At 24.1% G+C, this 23068-nt stretch overlaps 4 protein-coding genes across 4 annotated transcripts; 1 reads left to right on the forward strand and 3 right to left on the reverse strand.

The window, feature by feature from the left end:
- Window positions 1-1480: 1480 nt before the first annotated feature.
- On the reverse strand, window positions 1481-7647 carry LOC112601198 (fizzy-related protein homolog). Its single transcript, XM_025348674.1, has 2 exons — window positions 7129-7647; window positions 1481-3280 (listed from the first exon to the last, which is right to left on the reverse strand). Exon 2 carries the CDS (start codon window positions 3258-3260, stop codon window positions 1659-1661), a length of 1602 nt encoding a protein of 533 aa, XP_025204459.1. The 5' UTR covers window positions 3261-3280; window positions 7129-7647; the 3' UTR covers window positions 1481-1658.
- Window positions 7648-9373: 1726 nt separating this feature from the next.
- Window positions 9374-11877, forward strand: LOC112601229 (NADH dehydrogenase [ubiquinone] 1 beta subcomplex subunit 5, mitochondrial). Its single transcript, XM_025348715.1, has 5 exons — window positions 9374-9485; window positions 9562-9665; window positions 10007-10224; window positions 10703-10809; window positions 11673-11877. Exons 2-5 carry the CDS (start codon window positions 9587-9589, stop codon window positions 11809-11811), a joined length of 543 nt encoding a protein of 180 aa, XP_025204500.1. The 5' UTR covers window positions 9374-9485; window positions 9562-9586; the 3' UTR covers window positions 11812-11877.
- Window positions 11878-13652: 1775 nt separating this feature from the next.
- On the reverse strand, window positions 13653-18113 carry LOC112601222. The gene is made up of 2 exons (XM_025348704.1): window positions 17951-18113; window positions 13653-17537 (listed from the first exon to the last, which is right to left on the reverse strand). The coding sequence occupies exon 2, from the start codon at window positions 17532-17534 to the stop codon at window positions 13653-13655; it is 3882 nt and encodes a 1293-aa protein (XP_025204489.1). The 5' UTR covers window positions 17535-17537; window positions 17951-18113.
- Window positions 18114-21056: 2943 nt separating this feature from the next.
- LOC112601232 (60S ribosome subunit biogenesis protein NIP7 homolog) lies at window positions 21057-22910 on the reverse strand. The gene is made up of 4 exons (XM_025348718.1): window positions 22779-22910; window positions 22380-22605; window positions 22161-22301; window positions 21057-21233 (listed from the first exon to the last, which is right to left on the reverse strand). The coding sequence occupies exons 1-4, from the start codon at window positions 22832-22834 to the stop codon at window positions 21114-21116; spliced, it is 543 nt and encodes a 180-aa protein (XP_025204503.1). The 5' UTR covers window positions 22835-22910; the 3' UTR covers window positions 21057-21113.
- Window positions 22911-23068: the final 158 nt, after the last annotated feature.

The raw sequence follows: 23068 nt of genomic DNA on the forward strand, positions 1-23068 counted from the left end.
AATGCACATACTAGAAAATATTATGTAACTCATATTTATAATAATAAAACTGGTTTAAATTTAATTCTACATAAATAAATATAAATTAAAATGAAGAACGTTTAGTAACAAATTTACCAACTGTTTTGGTGTAGCATTCACGTTGTATACTAACTAAATTATACTATAAACCATATTTCTTTAATAGTAAAAACATGAACATTTGATATTTGAAAATGATCAAAACCAAGATACAATTGAATCAGTGTAATAAATAAATATTAGGTATATAATAAATACAAAAATAAACATTTAGTTAAAATTTTATTTAATCACCCAAAATAATAAATGTATACTCTTTACAAAATAAATACTTGATAACATTTGTGCACAATAATAAACAATTATACTTCAATCCATTGATCTAACAATAGTGATTTACTTGTTAGATCAATTGATTGGTATATTAATAAAATAACAATATTTTATTTATTTATCTTAACATTATTTACAAGTGTATCAAAATATGACTATAAAGTACCATTATGTACCTATTTACTTACAAAAGGAAAATGAGATGTGAACACATTATTTTAATTTTATATTATACATTATTATAATAAGAAAACAAAATATTAGTTATTTAGGTAGGTACACCGTAAAAATAATAACTAAAAATAAAAATATTTGGTAAAAATCTTAAAATTTAATTAAATTTTATGAACTACCTAAATGGATTTTTTGTTGTTCAATAAAAATAATTAAAATGAACTCTAGAATCTGTCACGAATAATAATTCTTTAAATTATACATTAATGCTAACATTTTATAATAAAAATGATAACAATGGATAATTTTTGAAGTTATTTTAAATACTGGTCTCTTTAAATATCAATAGAATAGAATATGAGATAGTTAAGGTTAGTTAGGAAAGCAGATTTTTTTCTTAATTAACATGCAGTTTTGAAACATCTAAGTACCTAAGTGTAATAATTATTAACATTACCAATTTTAAAAATTATTTAGATTATTTTAAGATTAATCAATGTGTTTCAACATGGTAATTATAATAATACTGCGAACAAAATAGTAATTCAACCATTTTAGTATATTATTTATGATTATTTCTGTAGAATTGTAAAATAATCAAATTTTAATATTGGATGATTAAAATTAAAACGTGTAATTAAATGTTTCAAAATATGCTTGATAAAAAAATTAGGATATCAGAATTGTTCAATACATAATATAAATAAAAATTTTTTATCAACATTTTAATGGCATTAAAAATAACTAACAAATCTCAACTATAAATAGACATTAATTTATCACATTTTATTTTTTATTATTCCTATGGGTTTTAATACATACCTACTTTATTAAACTATTTATTAAAAGTTATCACTTGTACACTTCAAAATAAAAAAAAAAATACATTAATATAGTTAAATAGTTCTCAAAATTGCTTAATTGTTTAAAAAAAAATAAAAAGAAAATATCGCAAAACCAAAATCAAAACAAAATTAAATTGTTTACAATTAAAAAAAAAAAATAGTTAAGTTTGTTCAATGGGTAACAAACTGAAAAATGGCTAAAAGGCAAACAAAACATAAAATATATAAGAAAGAGAGATCAAGACATGATTAAATTTTTGGATCAATTATAATAATACACACTACTTATCGAATGTTTGTAAAAAGGTTTAGTTTTGACTTGGGTTCTTTATGTGAACGAGCTTTTGAAAATATATTCCAAAATCTTAATGTCTCATCTCCAGCTCCTGTTACTATGGATTCTCCGTCTGGGGACATGGACAAATATAATACCCTGAATGTATGACCTGTGAGTTTAGCAATTTGACTCATCGAAGGATATTTCCAAACAACTATTTGATTTTGAGAATATCCATGTGTACTAACTAACTCTTGAGTATTCCTAGACCAAGCAAGATTGCACACTTGTGATCCAGTGTCAATACATTGCATTGGTTGTCCAGTTAATGTATTCCAAAAACGTATACATTTGTCAGCGGTACCTCCACCACTAGTCAATAAACCTCTTTGATGAGGTGACCAAGCAATTGCTTTCACTGCAGCAGTATGTTGATGATATGTCAATTGTGGAGTGTATGCATGTGTATTCCATACATATAATCTATTATCATTTCCTCCAGATGCTAGGTATCTATTATCTGGAGACCATTTTAGTCCACATACCTCTTGCCGATGACCAGCATATCTCCTACAGGTGGATAAACTTGGACCTCTCATATCTCTTAAAAATATGTTTCGATCTCGACTTCCTGATGATACAACATCGCCATTCCATGCAATAGCACCAACTCTGCCTGCATGTCCAGTTAAACTGTTGACTTGCTTTTCTGCAGCAATATCCCATACTTCTACAGATCCTTCTTGAGTACCAAAGGCTAAATAATTGCCTTTGTCATTCCAAGCAACTGAAGTAACAACATTACCATCAGATGACAAATCACTAATCCTTGTGACTTTACTTGTAGTTGCAGACCATAAATAAACACAACTTCCTAACCCGACAGCAAGTAAGTTTGAAGATGACCAATCAACTAAATTTAAATAAAAGTCGTCTTGCAGTTCAGGGGCATCAAGGACTTTGTAAGGTACTCTAGAAATTTTTCGAGGTATTTTACGTGGCGATCGTAAAATTTCCTGACTTTTAGAGCCAAGAGGAGATAAAGAATAAGGAACTCGTGATTGAATATTATCAACTTGTTCAGGACTGGAGGAATAGTATTGAAACAAATTTCGTTTGGTGGCTAAACGATCACGGTTTTTATCTTGAATACTTATTTCACCAACACTAGATCCAAGCAACTCATTGTGAAGAATGGCTTTGTATGCATTATCTTTATTAGCTGATTCACTTTGAAAATCTTTCTTACCATAATCTAAGCCATATCTAATGTCTGATATAATATTAAACCTTGCTGCAAGGTTATGTGCCTCTCGATAAGGTATAAACCGATCAGCTCGGAAACCATTAAATTGATCATAAGTTTGAACAGATGAACATGGTTGATCAGTTTTTAATTTCTTAAAAGATTTTAATTGATTTTGATCATCATCAACTTCCATTTCCTCAAGTCTTTTAAAACCCAATAATGTATTTTCTTTCTCTACAGATTGTGACTTGGATTCTGCTGCTACTTGCATTTGACGGTTTTTCAAAACAACATAGTCGGGACTCCTTGACAACTGCGCCCTCAGTCTCATTGCAAATGTCGGATCCATTCCTTCATCCATTTCTGTGTGTTTATATATGCCTAACAAATAAATTCCAATACCATATAAGTTCCCAAAAATGTAATAATAAGTCTTAAATAAATTATCTTATCAATATATATAGTTTTACATTTATGTTTATCAAAAAATAACAAAAAATTAATCATTTAAAAGCTAAATATCAAACAACTACTAAATATATTAATTGATTTTACTTCATTAATATTAAATTTAAACAGAAAATTATAGTATTATTGGTGGTATTTTGTACCTAATAAAAAAGTTTTTGTCTCACGATTGCCAAAATATTAAATGTTTAGATATAAAGTGAAAAGATTCTAAAAATATTTTTACACATTTGCTTATTATTTAATTTTTTTTAAATAATATATATAAGGTGTAAGTATAAGTAATATATTAGATATATATGTATGTGTATTGTAAAATACGGCACAATTAAACATATTTTTTATATGTAACTCATTATTTTAAAATATTTTACACTTTACTTAATGGTTCAATATTAATTCATTATAAATATAACCAGTTAAATTTTCTTTACATATTATAAAAGTAGTTAATATTTTGTTTTTGAGACATATCCCTATTTTTTTTTTATATTTTATTAATTATCAAAAATTCTTAGCTAAAAATATTAATTTAAAATAGCTACTATAGTCTTTTGCTATATTTACTTTTTTAATTAATTTATCATCATTACAAAAAAAGTAGGGAATAAAAAGTAGGTATAAAAAAATATATAAAAAATACCATATCTTTACATTAAATCCTTATTTTCAGATTATACAGCGATCTAACTTTTTAGTTTTATAATTAAGATAATTATCATATGTGTAAATAAAACATACACATAACAAATTTTTTAAATCTGATATATAACATATATATTGTAAAAATTAATGTTTTTATTAAAATTAAAATATTTTATTTATAATTATAATAACATGTTTTTATGAACTTATGTCATATAAAAATTTTAAGTTTGAGAAAAAAAATTAGAAATTTCATACTTGATATAAAATTTTGTATTAACTGTTAAGTCAAAAACACTTTGAATTTCTAAAATTTATAGTTAATACTTTTAGATATCACATAGTACCTATTATAATCAATTGAATAGATATATAAAATTTTAAAATTCCATTACTATCCTAAATAGTGATTAGATACTAAAAAAAAGTTCAATAGGAACATTTCTTGCTTTTTTAGAATCTAAAATATATAGAGGTTAATATGCTATTTAATTGGCTTTTAAAATTATAATTATAATTCAAAGAAATTATTATAATAATAAATATTATTTATTTATCTTTAAATTATTCATATCTTATTTCAGATTTTGTTTCTATATTATTAATATTATTTTTTAGTTTTCCTGACTTCTTATCATTCATTAATTTTTTATTATGAGAACATTTGGTTTTAAAATGGCATGAACAACAAAATAGTTTAATAGTATAATAAAACGTACAGGCGCATTTTCAAATAAATAATAATGTTAAAATTATGAAGTTCCAAGATAAGCAAAATTAAAATAATATTATGTTCAAATATAGGATATAATTATAGATTGTTAAAATAAAATTATATATAACTTAAATAATAAATTCCATTTGAGAATCAAATTTTTAAAAGTTGTTTGATTTTTAAATTAAAAGATAGTTTAAATTATATTTTAAATTACTACAGACATTATTATCTACTTATATATATTTACAACATATTGACATCAAGGCTATTAGCAAGATTTCAAAATCACTTATCTACAGATCATTAAATTTATTATAATATTATAGAAGGTTAATCAATCCCAATCAGTCTAAATAAATTACAAAATTAAAGTAGATTTAAATAGATTTTCAAAATTTAATTATGAATATGATTAATTATTGGTAGAATATAAAAATGAACTAAATATTATACAAAAACACTCAATAAATGAAAATCTTTTAAATGAGTTTTACTAAGTAAATTAAACTAATTTATACAATTATCTAATTTAATATTTGCCTAAAAGAATTTATACTAAGGTGATTAGAATAATCAATAATAAACAGTACCTATAAAATTTCAATTTAATATTCTGTAAACCTATTAATAATTAATTAACTACTAGTTCAAGATAACTGAAGTTACCTTATAAAAAATAACTTCTCAGTAAAATGATCTACTAATTATAATAATCCTCAATTGATATGTATTTATAGCCAATTAACTAAAGGTATACATGTAGTATTACCATTATATTTAATTTTAAAATAAATATTAACAAATATATAATTAAATTCCTAAATTAGGTATCCAAAAATTTAACACTTAAAAATTACTAAAATTTAATGTTGATTTTAGAAGATGGAAATAATTGATAACAAGTCATTAAAAATATAAATATTGAATACAATTTTATCAATATTTTTTTTTCCAGTACTTAAAAAACATTTAAAAATTACTAAAAACATGTGTATTAACATTTTTAATTAGGTACATATAGTCTCATTTAATTTTTTTCTTTAAGATTAAATAACTAATAGAAAGAAAAAAATAAAATTTAATTATAAAAAACAAGATATTTAATTTAAATTGAAAAAGAGATATTTACAATTGTATACTAATTATGTGAACATTTTTTTTATTGATCTAAAATAATAGATATTAAGTAGGTATTCATAATATTAGGTATATTATGAATATATGTTAACACATTTAATATAAATAAAAGTTACTTTTATCAAAGAACAAGTTTATTTTATAGGTAGCTATTAGTATTAAATAAATACTATACATGGGCTTATTCTAACTTCATTTAGTTCAAATATACAAAAGATAAACTATATATATAAAAAAAAAAATGTTTATTATAAAGGTGTACAAAGTTTTTTAAAATTATTAATGTAAAATAAAATAAAAACAATCAATGTATAAATATATTATTAAATTGCCTACACCTCAAATAATAATTTTATATTTTAAGTTAAAAAAAATAAATTATTTTGTATATTAGGATTATTATCTTATAGTAAATGTTTAAATATATTAGTGTACCTCTAAATAGCTTTTATATTTTAAGATAAAAAATAACTATTAAAATATTTGCAATGTTTAAATTAATTTAAAATTATTTAATGAGAATTTGATTTTTTGAATAATAATAACATTATTCAAAAACTGTATGAAACTAATTCAAAAGTTCTAATAGTAAAATGGCATTATATATTTATTATAGAATATTATTATATTGTAAGAAATATTTAGAATTGTATAATACATTATAATAAAAGGACAAAGAATCCATGATAATGTAACTGTGGGGATCCACAACTAATAATGGATTGCCAGACAGCAGGAGGTAAGTAAATTTGCAACTCACCAACAAAAAATTAGTTATTAGTTTACAATAGAAAGAATACCACTAAAGTACATTTTTTAATAATGCAAGATAAAATAAACAATTATGTTTAAATCTAAAAGCCTATACTAATAATATTTATAAATAAATTGGCTTTTATTTAGTTAAAATAAACTTTAAAAAGGGCTGTAAATACCTAAATGCCTATATTTTTTAGACAACTAGAAATGTAAGAATATTTAGTTAAACACATAGATAAGTTCATTCTTTAAATAAATAATTCTTTCCCTAAAGGCGAACAGACAAAATATATTTTACTGGTTTTATTATGAATTTTTTAAAATTAACTCAAATCACAATATCACAAAAAAAAATAAGATGTTTTACACCGATTATCCTCTAATAGCCTTTTGTCTAAATTGTTAAATCAACATATAAGTAGGTAAAAACCATGTATCTCAGATGGGTAACTATTAATATATTTATATATTGTAGTTATTAACTCGCAGAATAATTACTCACAGCTTTTGATGACGATTAAAGTTTTAATTCGGCTTCGAAGACAGTCGTCGATGCGTAGTTGTCAATTAGCAGTTAGTAGCAGTTGAAGTTTTGAGTTACTCACTGGAACATTTTTTTTCGTTTCCGTTTGATTGACGCGTACAATACGTAACGATTAATTTATTTATTTAGTAATACGTGGACTAACTACGTAGGTACTAGTAACGTATGATTTGCTTATGTTAGATAACGCATCAAACGGACTTTGACGGACAACGAGTTAAGTCTAGAGAATGGATCGACATACTAAATAGTAAATACTAATCGCAGAGATCGAAGATCGCAGAACGTATTAATTTAATACAATCGGACGGGCGACGATTAGTATATGCAGATAACGTTTAGCCACTCGCCGACCGAACAATAAAAATTCGTGTGCGGTAACGACGGTGACTAATAATACTGTGGTGTCGGTAACGGTAGTAGGAATCAAACATCCAACATTAACATTTAACAGGCGACGGCTCTCTGGCAATTGCAGTGTAGTACGTTATGAGTTATTATTTTATATTGTCACTGGAGTATACACTACCTACCAATTGATTTTCTGTTGACGTATTCCCATTTTGGCAACAGTGTGACCACATATTAGAATAAATGCATCGCTACCATGTTGGCGGGGTAGCGTCAGTACGAACGGTCTCTTGAAATACGACATGCCTACGCGCAACCAATCAAAACATTTCGTCGCGGTATTGCCGATCTGTTATCTTTAGCTCAAACGTCATTATCAAGCTCCATGTTATTTATTTTTTAATATATTATAAATTATAATATTATAGTACACAATATTAATAATAATAATATCATTGATTTTAAATTCTTATAACTTATATAATTTATAAATTCTAATCAATATTAATGTAATTTATTATTTAAATATATATTGGTGTTATTTTGAAAAGTTTCATCAAAATGTTTCCCTTTGAACTCAAAAATTCGTCTACCGATACATAAAAATATTAAAAATTTAAAAATCGTGTTTGCTGTTGTATTGTTATGGACTGTCAACTTAAGAAAAAAAATTGAACATCTTTTGTACCATTATAGTATCTATTTCAAGTTATATTAAAAAAAAATGTATTAAATGATTTAAATTTGTAATGGTTTGTACTTAATACTTATACAACTCTACGTTGTAGAGCAATAACGTTTGTTTCGATACACAGTATAAATTTACTTATGTACACTATGTAGTTAAATTACTGTTTTTGATTCAATAAATCATTATATTTATATATATATATATTTTTTTTTTTTTTTGTAGCTATCCCTTGAACTGGAACATAATATATCTTTAATCCGAAAGCAGAGAGAATATAATTATTTATAGATGAGTTGAAAAGTTAAGGTAGTTAAATAGGTAACTACAAATGTACAACATATTATATTGTTTAATATAGCCACTTGAATAATCTACATTAAATATTTAAAACTTACATTCAAAATTTTTATTGCTCTGTACCTACTTATGCAGTGTTTTGTTGTTGGATTTATTATTAAATAAGTCACTTAAATTGTTTAACAGATATCTCTACTTAAATAAAGACGAAATATGTGGGATGATTATATTATCAGAAACCATTATTCTATTTTTTTAATCCATAACGTTATTGAAAATATTTCTTTTATATAATTTCCCTACACAACGACTTAAAAATAAATAATGCCACCGAATTAACCAAAATAAAGTACAAACGTTTCCACTAACATTTAATACTAATATCACATATTATGTCCTCCGTCACTTTTCCAAAAAATCAGTCAACGGTTACGCAAATTAAAACGTAAATTGTGTAAAGATCTACAAAATTAGTTAAAGAGGTATTACCCATAGGTTTCTTCTTCAACGTGTTATTTATGTTATTGTTAATATCAAACTTGCCAATTGTAATAATTTGTAAAAAGATTAAAAATTATCTTTAAATAAATAAATTTAAAAAATAATAAGGCAGTATGGTATATCATTGAACCATTGATTATGGACTATGCCGACTATGGTATTTAATATTTATAATAAATATCAATGGTTCAACAATTTTATTCAACATACTTACTATAATCATAAATTAAAAATGCGTGGGAATTAGTATGTATATAATAAACAAGACTGCGCTAGGAGTTTTTTCGTAACGAGAGAAAGTGCTTACTGCTTAACTTACATGTTGTGTGTCCTATCTGAAGGGCACGTTAAACGATTTGATATGTGATAATTTCAGCGGTCAGTCGATCGATTCTATTCGTCTTTACTCTCTTATCACTAGTACAATTTTCATAAGCCCGTGATATTTTACGTAGTAAAAATCCTGAAGAAGCATGTAAGAAGTTAATACTGTATTACTGTGCTCTCTGCTTTATTCAATTGTAATCAGTATTCTTTCCCTTTTTTTGTAGAATTGGTTGAACTAACGCCGGTAAAATGGCTATTTGGAGTTCACTAAAATTGGGATCGGTGATCACCAAATTCACGAAGAAAACCGACGTATTAAAATCATCTGGTGAGAATTTAAGTTATTTAGTTAATCATTCTATTATAGGTATTTATTTAACAAAATATCTAATACTATTTTTTCTTTGACGTACTTAAGTTTAACGATTTTTGTAATATTTTTACTATAATTTATTATGATTAGATTTAAATTTTACATTCAAGAATAAGATCCCCTTGACACCACCCAATATCTTGTATTTAACTTACTTTTAATTTTACTCATTTTTTTTTTTTTAAGAATTTATTTTATTACCATTATTTTAAGTTTTTCTCTCTTAAAACTTTAATATTTTTACTACATATTCTAGAATTAAAATATTAAAATAATTATTTTGTATGCCATTTTAGCTCTTATACCGTCTCGTGACATGAGTGGTCATCATCTAATGAGTATTAAGGAAACTCGCTGGCAATGGACAAAGTTCAAAGATTTAATTCATTATTATGTTTTGGTTGGCGTTATTCCTTTAACATTACTTATCACTGGTGTTAATGTTTTTATTGGACCAGCTAAATTGGCTCCGATTCCTGAAGGTTATAGACCTGCACATTGGGAATACTATCGGGTTAGTTGATCATTTATATTTATAAATTGTATTATTAATTATAATTATACATATAGCCAAATAGGTAAATATATAAAACATAAAATTATTTAACCCATAACATATTTTAAATATTTATAATGCTTCAATCCTGTAGGAAACCTAAAAACCATTTTGTAATTTGTATGTGATCTTAGTAATTAGTACATGAAATTTCATGTATAGCCATTTGATGACTATATATAGTTATAATAATGCAGCTGGACACTGACTACCTTTATTGCGACACCATCAAGACAATAGAATTTTACTGCCGCTTATGCAGACCTCAATAAAATCTTATTTCAACAGGAAAATTAGGATCATAAATGCTTTCTCATGAAGTTTTTCTTTTAATTTATGACTATAGTTAATTTACCTATCAATTCTTACATTATTTAAAATAAATATAACTTATTTTAGTTTTATCATAATATATAATTAAAATCTGATTATTTAGCATCCAATCACTCGGTGGATGGCACGTTATATTTATCCCAGTCCACAACAGCAGTATGAAAAGTATCTACACACATTATATGAAGAAGATGAAAAATTTAAAGTCAGGTAAAAATTTTTAATAGTTTATTGGAATTCATTAAAATTCAAATAATAAAAAAATATATATACAGAGTAATTTTTATATATTTAAAAAAAAATATCTATATTTTTTAAAGTTTTTACTTTTTTCAAAAACAACATACATTTTTAACTTCATATTCTAAAACAGAATATTTTTTTAAATATTTTGATACATAAATTTAGGATGACTAATTTATGAGTTATGTATGCAAAATATTGGTGAGCAATAGAGTATGGGAATACCCTGCAAGATTTTGGCCTACTAAGCTCAACACAACTTCAAATATTTATAAAGTTATAACTGTTAAATTACTCATCCGAATTTTGATTTTTTGTGTCTGCTTCAGAATATAAAATAGTTTTTGAAATAATGAGTGGTTTATGATAAAAGAATTACCTTGTGTGTAAAAGGCATTAGTTTAAAAGTATATGATGTTAAACATAAAATTATAATAATTTTGATATATTAATAAAAAGTTAAAAATAGGTCTTTTGTCTTATAGATAATTTACTCATTAAAATTATTATGTCATTTAAAATTTTAAATACCACCTACTAATTAATTGCATTAATGTACAATTTTCTTATTTTTAATCTTATTAGAAAAATATTATTATCCTTTGTATAAAATAATGGTGATTGTATAATTTATCATTTTCAAAACTGGATAATTCAATCCTTTAAATTAATATGAAAGTATTTTTGAAATTTTTATTATTTATCATAAAACAATTTTTAATTTCTGCAATTGTATTGAGCAATCTTTTTAATCATTTTTTTAAGTATTAAATAATAGAAATAAACTTTTCTAATTGTATTTTTTTTTTATTATTTATATAATTTTTCAGAATGGTAGCCAACAAAATTAATGAAATGATGAAGGATAGATCAGACTATAAATCATTTTATTATAGACCTATCTCTGCTAACCATCACAGAATTAGCAAAGAAGCTATGGATCGTCAAGAATCTGAAGGTTTTAACTAATTATGTACATTCAAATAATTAAATTAGAAATAGTTGATTGTATAGTAGGTACTAAAGACATAATAAACATACATTTAATTATAAATTATACATAATAGGTTTTGAAAAATTCAGATAGAATATTATATTTTATATCACATTTTCAAAGATTAATAAAAATTGTCTAGCCTGTTTTGGTTCGACTAATGTACATTCTGTAATCAGTTCATATTATTACCTTTTGCCTATAAATTTTAACTGTGATCAATTTGATGAATCTATTGGTCTATAAAAGTTGTATAGTTATTTTTATTTGTGTGTCGTCACAAAGATAAATACCCTTAAAAGTTATCAATATTTATTTATTACAGTTATACGTCAACATTTTTGACTCAAAAATTAAAAATATTGTTAAATATGCGCTGAACAAATGAATAAAGCTTAAGTAAATAAAACAAGCAAATAGTAAAAGTAAAATTTATAACAAATAGTTATGAAGCGGAGATAAATTAATGAATGTTCTGTATAAAGTAAATACTTCTTTTATCTTCAACAATGAATATGGCTTCTACTTTCTACAGAATATATAATTTAGTTGAGATCAAAAGTAATAATTAATAAGTCTTAGTATTTTTCTTTTTTTTTAAGTAATAAGAAAAAAACAATAAATAACTATAAATTAATTGAAACTAAAGAGTGTGAAAAAATTAAAATTTGATTAGTTATTAGTTATTACCATGCTATATTTTATATTTCATAAAAAGGTATTTTGGTTTAAACTACTTATATCATAATACTGCTTTAAGTAATACTACTTCTATTACATTGTTTTAAATTATCGAGTTGAAAAACTATTTAATATTAATATCTATTAAATATTTTTTACTTATGGAAATACATTTTAAATATGCAAGACTTCATTCTATTCAAAAAACTATCCATTAGTTTAAGATCAACTAGAAATAGACATAGAAGACAATAGAATATTTGTAAATTACTTTCAACAGTATTAACTATAATTATTTTTCAGTAATCACAAAATTTTTATCAAATGTATCTTAATAAATCAGAAAAATAAAACAATAAATTGTTAATATATTATAATAATAATATATATGTAAGAACATTACAATTTATAAATTCCAAAAGAAAAAAAAAAAGTAATTAATTAGTTTTTTTATTTTGTCATTTATAATAATGGCTTATTTCAGCATAGTTTGCAGTACATAATAAGACAAAAATAAGCGGTATAAAAGTATTCTATAATTTGATTGAAAGTAGAAAAACAGAATATAACTATAGTACCAATAAGTTTTTTTAGGCAAGGTAACATACATTTTACTCTTCCATAAACTAGGGTAGGTTAAGGAAGAATTAAAAAGAATCATGTAAAGAGAACATACAACTGTTAAAAAAATAACCATTTTATATTATTCCTACAATATAAACCTATAGTTAGAGGTTTTGAATGATGATACAACTTAATCAAAATATACATTTAATAAACCGTAATATTTATAGTTTTGTATATAACATTTTGAATGCGAATGTCATCTTTAGAATTCATTTTGGAATATTTAACTTAAGTAAACCTCAAAATTTAGTATAACAAAATCACAGCTTAATGATAAAATGTATAATATTTTCAATAACTGTTATATCATACAAATATTAATCCTTTATTATTAAGACACATAGTTAATGTTATTTTTATTTCAAATTCAAATTTAATACATTAAAAAAATATTTACTAATTAAATTACCAATATTTGCACTTTAAATTCACATTATAATAACTCTAAAACTTATTATTTTTAAATAAAAATTACAAATAGTACATGGAACAAAATTTACAATTAAATCTAAATATTTAATCTATTAGCACGTCTTTTAATAATTAATGATGGTGGTTGTTCAGTGGTTTCTTTTTTTCTTGTACTTCTTTTTTCTCTAACTTTTATTTCATTATCTTGTTTTGTTGTAGATTTAATAATGTTTTCTTTTCCAATTTTCTTCTTAACAGTTGAATCATTTTTAATTTTTTCAGTCCCTTTTATCAGAGGTGATTTTATTTTATTTTGTCTTGAATTTGGACTTTCTAAAGTCAATTTTAATTTTCTGACAGCTGGAGTAACAAATCTAGGAACTCCTTGTGATTTTGTATTCACTCGTAGTTTACTAGTCATTGGCGTTTTTAATGCTTGTACGTGTGTTTCTACCACAGGTGAATGAATAACATTAGAGATTGCATAACTCATGATGTTATCAACTTTAAGTGAAATAATTAATTCATTCACATACATTGACAACCATTCATCATGGGAAGATTCTTTAGCCTTTTCAAGATAAACTAAAGACTTAGATGGATCATTGTAAAGAACTAGGTGTTCTGCATAATGATACTTGGCTAAAGTTTTTTGTCTAACTGTTAAGATGTTATATACTTCATTTTTATTAAATTTTGGTATAGACAATTCCAGTAATTTAAATGTACGTTTAAAATAATGTTCAGCTAATTTTTGCTGATTAGCTTTAGAACAGTAGACAGCTTTAAGAAGACATGCTTCAATAACAGAATGAATAATAATTGGATCTAAAGGTTCTTTGCTATTGATAGCTTCATCGCAATATTCAGTAATATTCATTTGTGTACGTTTATTGTTTAACCGTTTTAAGGAAGGTGATGCCATTTTATTTATTCTAGGGATTTGGGAGCACCTGTAATCTGACAGAGGAGAGGAATATTTATTTGGAGAATAATTTACAGTTAATTTTTGCATTTTAAAATTTAACTCTTCTTCTTTAAAATCTAGTAAAGTCATTATATGCTCCAACTGTCCATTAGCGTTTTCAAAATTACAACACATTAATTCATTCCAGCAATTCATTAAAAATACATTTAACGCTCTTTTAGTTAGAACAGATTTTAGAACAATATTCATTTGAACTTTCAAAAAACAGCGAGCTTCAACAGGTTTGAAACTATTTATATAAATTAAATTCAAATACGAACATATGCTTAATATTACAAAATGCATAGCTAAATATTCATAGAAATAATCGAGCCTTTTGATAAGACCATGTGCAAGATTATAAGCATCAATGAAAAAAGAAAGACACACATTTTTGTCGAAATTTCTAGATTCAAAGCACAAGCGGCTTTTAAGATAAGAATACTCTGCCATTAATATAATATTATTGTTCAATTCTTTATCATTGATACTCTCTAGCAGTACTTGTGCATCATTAAATTTTGATTGGTTTAAAAGAGAAGTTGCTAATGCCAATTTATAATCAATAGCCATTTTAGGCAAGTGTTTAGCTAAATTAGATAATTCTAAAACATCTACCTCGCTAATTTTTGATAATTCCATAAGTGCTATAAAAGTATGTTTGTGACATTTCTTATTAGAAGCTAATTTGTATAATAGTTTCCATACTTCAACTTCTTTTGAGTCACCATGCAGTTTAAATATAAAAGCAACTTCTTGAAGACTTCTAAAAAGTAATTTGACATCGTGTTCATCTTTAATTGTATCATTAGTTAAAGCAGACCAATTCTTAACAGCCCAATTCAAACAGTTAAAAAGTTTAGGTTTTATTTTTAATGGTAATATCCAAGAAATAGGTTCATATTGAATAATATTTTGTTGCTCCATACCACGTTCTAACCTCTCTTCAGTATACGAATCCAATTCTTTGCTGACAAGGTTCTGTAGATGTTTTAATAAGCACAAGTAATTTGCATAATATAAATTACCTAACATTAATGGCATACTTTTTTTCTCCATAGATGTTTCAACTTCCAATTTACGAATGTAGTCCTCTAATACATCAATTACTCTTTTTAAACCATTTATACTACTTGAATGTAGTATTATGTATGCAGTGGTAATTATGACACGACACTTAAACTCTCTAGATAGTTTATGACACATTAATTCTTCAAATAATTCTAATACAGCAGTAGTATCTTGTTTAATTTTATTTTGATGATTATGAGCCTTTAATTCTAACCACATTATTTCAGTGCAATCAGATTTTGTCAAACTGTAATCGGGCCATTTTTTTTTCAGATTAATATCATTTTCAAATGTTTTTAAAATTGTATCTTTAATAATAACATTATTTCTCTCCTCCTTACATTTAAGATAAACCCATTGTTGGGCAGCAAGTTCAGAATGAGTACGCACACACCAATATGCAATACACTTTAAAGCTTCGTCATTTTTATTTTTATTGTACAAACACCGACTCAGAAGAATTGCAACACGAGCAACAAGTTCTGAATCAATTCCAGAAGGATCAAGTATTAAGTATAAATGTTCAAGAAAATCCAACCATAAATCTGTGAACTTGCCAGATGTTGTACAAATACAAAGGTTATAAGCACTTGTTAATGAAAATTCAATGAAAGCAATTTTATTTGAACAGTTTGATTTATTTACTCTTTCAAACAAAGAGGTGAACAATTCAATCCACTTTAAAACATCTTCGGAATTTAAAAATGTGTGATTAGTACTAATTATGTGTCTCATCATAATAAACACTATGTTAATTAAACTCATTTCTGATGTTGAATCTTCATTGAGATCGCAATTCTTGCTTTTACAACATATCTGACTAATTGAACTGTGTTTGCTTATATAAACTAAACGGTGTAATAATACAAGCATTTGTGAAATTGTTTCAGAAGAATTAATAATCAATCCTTCATACCAAAAGTTTTTTAATTTTGTAATTGTAACAATGGCAGCCTTGAACACATGATATAACATTGTGTTTGGTAATATCATTGTTGGTTCATAACTTTCAACAAATGTTATCATTTTCCTAAGTTCAAAATTGGAATCAAGACCATTTTTAATAGAGTTGTCAATAAACTTGAATAATGAAATCAAAAATGACAATGATTCTTTTTCAATTTTATTCAAACAACAAACATCAATCATTAATTTGATATGTTTGATTAAATGATGAATATTCATCTGTCTGTGACGCATCATATTTTGCATTACAGCTACAATGTTTTCAATTAACATAAAGTATAAATTCATCATACTTTCTTGATCATTTTTTTTCCGAATACCACTAGAAGATAACACTGATTCTAAAGTCATATCTAAGATAACTACATCCATAGTACACCCTTCATGTAATATTAATCCATTCATATTTTTCACAAGTGTTAATAATGAAGATAATGCATACTCAATTTCTTTTCCGGTATGACGCTTAACTAAGTTTAACACAGCATCCCACATAAGTATAACATTTAACTTTTTCAAATCATCATCAATAGGACATGTCTTATGAATATGATGTGCAAATAACTGAACTAAATATTTCAATATTTCACATGGTGGAGATAAATTATTTAAAAGATAATTACCAAAATGGACAGCTTCGGCCACATGATTATTCATAAGTAAATACTTGACAATAACATATAAACTATTTTGTAATGGTTGTAATTGAGATAGATTGATTGTTTTGAAGCAACGATCAGCAAACTGAATGACATCATTTGTATTTTTTCCAAATTGCTTAATTTCATTGGTAAAATTAAACTCAGATTGAAGTTTTTGTGCCAAAACACTTACAATGCCAACTGTACAATTTTGAAATCCTTTAATGTCTTTGATATTATTGTAATGAATATTAAAGGTGTCAAGAGCTTCTTTCAAATTATCTTGGTTAATATCATTTTGTATTAGAAGAAAAATTTTCTTTAATTCACCCATTATCTAAAAAAAAAAAAAAATATTAAACATAAATTAGTATAAAACTTAATATTACTTAAACAATATTAAATGTTTGTCTTCAAACCAAAAATTAATTAAGTATAATTACATCAATTAGAAAATATTTAAAAAATGTGTAGAAGTCAAGTAAATATAAATTAGATACAATATTGATTATCTTTTATTATTACCATAACAGTGCATAATTACAAAATATTTTATAAATAGTAAATTACCTAATAATTAACAGCTAATTTTATTGATGATATTAAACTTATTGAAGGTAAATCTGATAAAAATATTTATTTTTTTCATGTATCATTAAGGGAATACATACTGGTAGTAAAATGGTATATTTAAAAAGATGAATGCTTATATATATAATGTTTATGAAAAAAATAAAAATAAAAACTTACAAAATAACTTTGGTGACAACCAGATAAGGCAGTAAGTACTGACTACCGATTAGCAATAACCATCCTATTCACCATTCGACGTTTTTATTTAAATTAAATCAACTCACTACTCAGTAATACACTAATACGATTAAACTCGGTTTTTAAATAACGGCCATTTATTACGACTCACTTTAACAATAAACTGATAACTACAACTAGTTTTGATAACAATGCAAGAATTCAAATTACTTTCCAAAGAAATACATAGCGTAACGGTTATAGATAAGAATGTACGACAAAATTAAAAAGAAAAGACTTATGGTGTTGTAGAATGTAGTTTTAGAATGTAGACTGTAGTAATGTAGTATGACATGTGTCAGATTCTATGAAAATTGAAAAGTAAATAATATATTTTATATTTTATAAATTCTTAATAATAGTAAATTATTCATTATGTGTACCTATTAAAATAAATTACTTTAATAGCAATAGAAATATATCATAATTCATAAAATTCACTTAGTAATAATTATTAATTAAAAAAACCATCGGTAATATCATTAATCAATTGTATTTAATCCATTCTGTAGTAATATAGGCTGGAGTACACGAACCAAATTGGGTTACCTAACTTAGTTCGTGCTGGGAGAGACAATTACTACTCAGATTTATTATTCATATAATGATAACCATCAAAATAAACGCATAAAATGACCAGAAAAAAACACAACATTTCCACAAAGTATTTTCATTATCACTTTCCTATATAGAAATTTCCAAAATATTTAAAAAAAACTGTATGTGTTTTTTCTATAAATGTTGATAAACAGTTTACGAATAAGAAAAATGACTGAAAATTTAATAAATAGTTTCAATTAAGTAGTTCATTTCCAATTAAAAAATATGAAATATTTATAGTCAGAATTTTTTTTTTATAAACATTTAAATTTTGATTTTTGACCAAGTCTTGAATATTACTATTTATTTTATAGCTGGAAATTCATAAAAATGTCTGTTAAAAACTAAAGTTTGAAAATATTTTAAAAGTTAAGTATTCTATCCAGCCTAATATCACCTTTAATTGTATTTACGTTAAATAGACATTATATTATTAACGCAATAAAAAATGACTTACTACAACAGTATACATTATACCACCTTCTAAAATTTCTTAATTGTTTGATAAAATATCAATTCACAGTTTTCACAAGTTAATAGTTATGTAAAAAGAAATAGATTATTTAACATTAAATTAAAGACTATTCAAAAATTGAAATTATTAGACACAGTTAAAAAAATTCACTGTTACTAAATATTCAAATTAATTAACTACAAAATTTCAATCGTCATTATACTTTATCGTTGTATCTTGTATAAGTATATATTACATCATTCACCTTTTCTGATTTCTGCTAAAAAATTAATTTAGTTTATACTTTGTAAAACTATGAATAAAATACTTTTTTGAATATTTCGGAGACAAAAACAAATTAGAGATCTAATTGTACTTTTGAGAATAAAATATTTTCGAAATAATTGGAAAAATAAAACGCCCAAAAATTGATGAAAAACGGTAGGTATTTTTACACAAAATTATAGATTTTGACAATGTTTTTGTGGTATTAGTGGAACCTAAATATTATAAAATATTCTTAGAAATATTAAAATTATTATATGCAGTAGACAAATCATTAATAATTAAAATTTTTTTTTGAAAATAATGATTGATCATTAAATTAAAATTTGACACATTCATGTACTGATCTACTTACCAACCTAAAATATAACAGAACAAATTCCTCAACGGCTTGATCTATTAGTTTTATTAATTACATGAAAATGATCTTAAGTTTGTTTTATCCAGATTGTACTTTTTTAAAAGACAAGAATTAATATTTAAAATTTGGTTGTTAAACTTCCAATTCAATATAATCGATTTACCGTTATGTATTATGGCCATTGGAGACGAAGTTAGGTGTGATTATTGAACTTTTATTTGATCCTATCTGTTGACTGTTACATATTAACATGAAATATATGTTAAAGATAAATACTACCGAGACTAATCCGTGAGGAGTACTCACCTATCATCAAGTTATAAACAGTACTTGAATTGAAAGGAATAATGTCTTTTCTTCTTTTTTTAAAAATATTTAAACATACTTCTTTTCATTATATTCTGATAAAAAAAACATTGAAAACTTCAGGTACATAAATGTTGTGTACACTTTTGTATCGCATATTCAATATTTTCCAATTACATGCTAAAAGATTATAAAGCATGAACAAAAAAAAAGTGCTTCACATTGTTGGAAGCTAATTAGTATTTCATTATTCAGTTGAAAAAAGAATTTGAATTGAATAATTGAAGTTTTTTTGATAATTAAAAATGTTCATTATGTAGCTATTTATATATTTCATCATCATTCATAAGAACATTATATCATATATACCATTTATATTTTATAACTTACTAAACTTTTATATTTCTTTTAAATTATAAGTATATCTCATAGTTAGTTGTTAAAGCTGGCAGAATTTGTTGAGACCATGATAGTAGAGAGAGTAATGCTAATAAGAACTGTCGTAGCTGTCGTTTTTGTTGTATAGACAGTATCTATCTCTATTTTTTTTTTTTTTTTTTTTAACAGATTGTACAGAAATTTTTTTTTTTTATTTTTATTAGCTATTAGTATACAACTATGATAGCTCGACATTTACAGCTGTAATACATAAAACAACATTATACATTAAACATTATTATACATATTAAATAATGAAGCCAGCATCCAAAATAAAAGAGATAATTAATTATTGTACAGAAATAAATGGCTAATCAGTTAATGATCAATAAACAAATAACAGTTTATAGGCTATCTTTAAGGTATTAGTTTTTATCACTTTAATACCATAAGACAAACTGGATTTGAAAAATTAATTTAAAACTTAGATAAATAATTATTACCTCAAAGTTAAACATAATTTTAACTTTGATATTTTAAGTTTCTGTTACTGGATGGTCTCCTTATTATGCAACTCACAAATGTTGTTTTATTTTCTCATCTGCTATTTAATGTTTATATGAAACAGATAGTAAATATATTTTAACATAAAAGAACTTTAATTAAGAACGTCAATAAGTTGTTTATTAAAAATATGTAAAATACTTAATAATAATGTTTTATATTAAATCATCTTCACATCGAATAAATTCACCAATATCAGCTTGATTAAAACAAACTACTGATAGTGGATCTGTGTGCTTACATTCAGTAGTATTTTTTGCTGCGACGCCAAAACCCTAAAATAAAAAAAATAAATATTTGAATTTAATTTATTATATTTAACAAAATAAATAACAAATAACATGGGTATTTCATCCACTTAATTCAAATAAAATATGAAAAATATCTTATTTTCGAAGAACTTGAATAATTTTAAAATATTTCAAATGAAATTTCTTCTTAATACTATGATATAATAGGTACAACAGTTTAGCTATATATTATTATCGATAAATTAACAATTCATTAGTGATTACATTAGGATTTTTGGATTTGTTTTAAATGTTCATACAATTTTAAAAATATGTAGTTATGGCAATGTTCTCAATTTTAGATACTCATTAGATATTTATTTTATGTCTGTTAAAAGGAGCATTATACCAACATGTATTGTCTTTATTCTATGAATGTATAACATAGAATATTTTAACATTCAGAAGAATCCATTTTAGTTTGTTATGTTTAATTTTTTTAGGGCAATTCAGAGTTTTTTTAGAATTATTAACTTAACAGTTAATTACAAGCATTTTAAAATAGTAAATTTTTTATAATACTTAACTTTAAATTTTATAAATTTTTTGTCCAACTATTTTTTTAAAAATGATAACATATTCTATAAATAAAAAAAAAATATTAAATTTTATTAAAATTTGTATGAGATCCATTTTTTATCCACCTGTATTGATGAAAATTACCTGAACAGACTCCCAGAGTCTCAAGGAATATAAATACACTCATAGTTATTGTTATTCAAAGTCTGTATGTCTCATTTGAAAGTAGTTATAATTAGAAAATGTAGTTTAACGTTTTGTTTGAAGATAAAAAAAGTAAATAAATCATTTAATCATAACTCAATTTGTTTAAAATCACAATGATAATGGTTTAAAGATTACCTCAATAATGAAAAAATATACAAATATAATATAGATTACAATTATAATTACCAAAGGAACATCACTCATTGAGAATACTATAACTCCTTGATATTGAGTAGTACTTTCTGTAATTCGCCCAAGACCAGACTTTAAAACATTATGACCGTAAAGAAACTGTTGTTCAGCTGCAGGTTTTATCCACATTTTGTGCTAAAAGCATAATTCAGTATAATAAAAGCAATCCATATAATTTCACTAAGTAAATAAATAAACAAATAAATATTTTACCTGAGCATATGGAGCTAAATAATCTAAAGATGTTATATGTATTCTGAATTTTCCAGACTTAGTAAATTTTCCAAAACATGTTCCTATACTAATTATGTTATCAGGATTCATCATGGATCCCATATTCAATACTTTTTCAGATACATAATAAACTCGATCTTTCTTTTCTCGAAAACAATATTTTCCATCTGAACGATCAATTAATAATTTAATATTTGAGCCAATGCTAAATTCAAAAAAAAAAAGTGCATACACAAAGTTTTATAATAATTTTTGAACTTATTTATGTTTAAGTAAATCATTCTAAAACTTGATATTTTATTTAAAAATGTATTCAAAGTAATAGGTATTAAGTACAATAAACTTAATTAAAACATATAAACAAATCAATTAACTTACTATTTAGACAATTTTTCGAAAAATACTTTCATTCGGTCATCTGTTAACTGTTTCATTGTAAATTTGATTTATAAATATTTTCAACTATTAACACTAGTAATTAATAACTAAACTACAAATCAAATCATAACTAAATAAATACGAATATCAATACAAGTAAATTATTTAACGTTTAAACGCAAATAAATAAAAATTTGAATTGTATATAACAGTCTGTATTGACATGAATGGCACAATTAAAAATTTTAAAAATAAATTTTAATTCATGATGTATGCCCCTGTGTATTGTG

The sequence above is a fragment of the Melanaphis sacchari genome, unplaced genomic scaffold, assembly GCF_002803265.2.
Source record: "Melanaphis sacchari strain LSU unplaced genomic scaffold, SCAv2.0 Contig76_pilon_pilon, whole genome shotgun sequence".
NCBI lineage: Eukaryota > Metazoa > Arthropoda > Insecta > Hemiptera > Aphididae > Melanaphis > Melanaphis sacchari.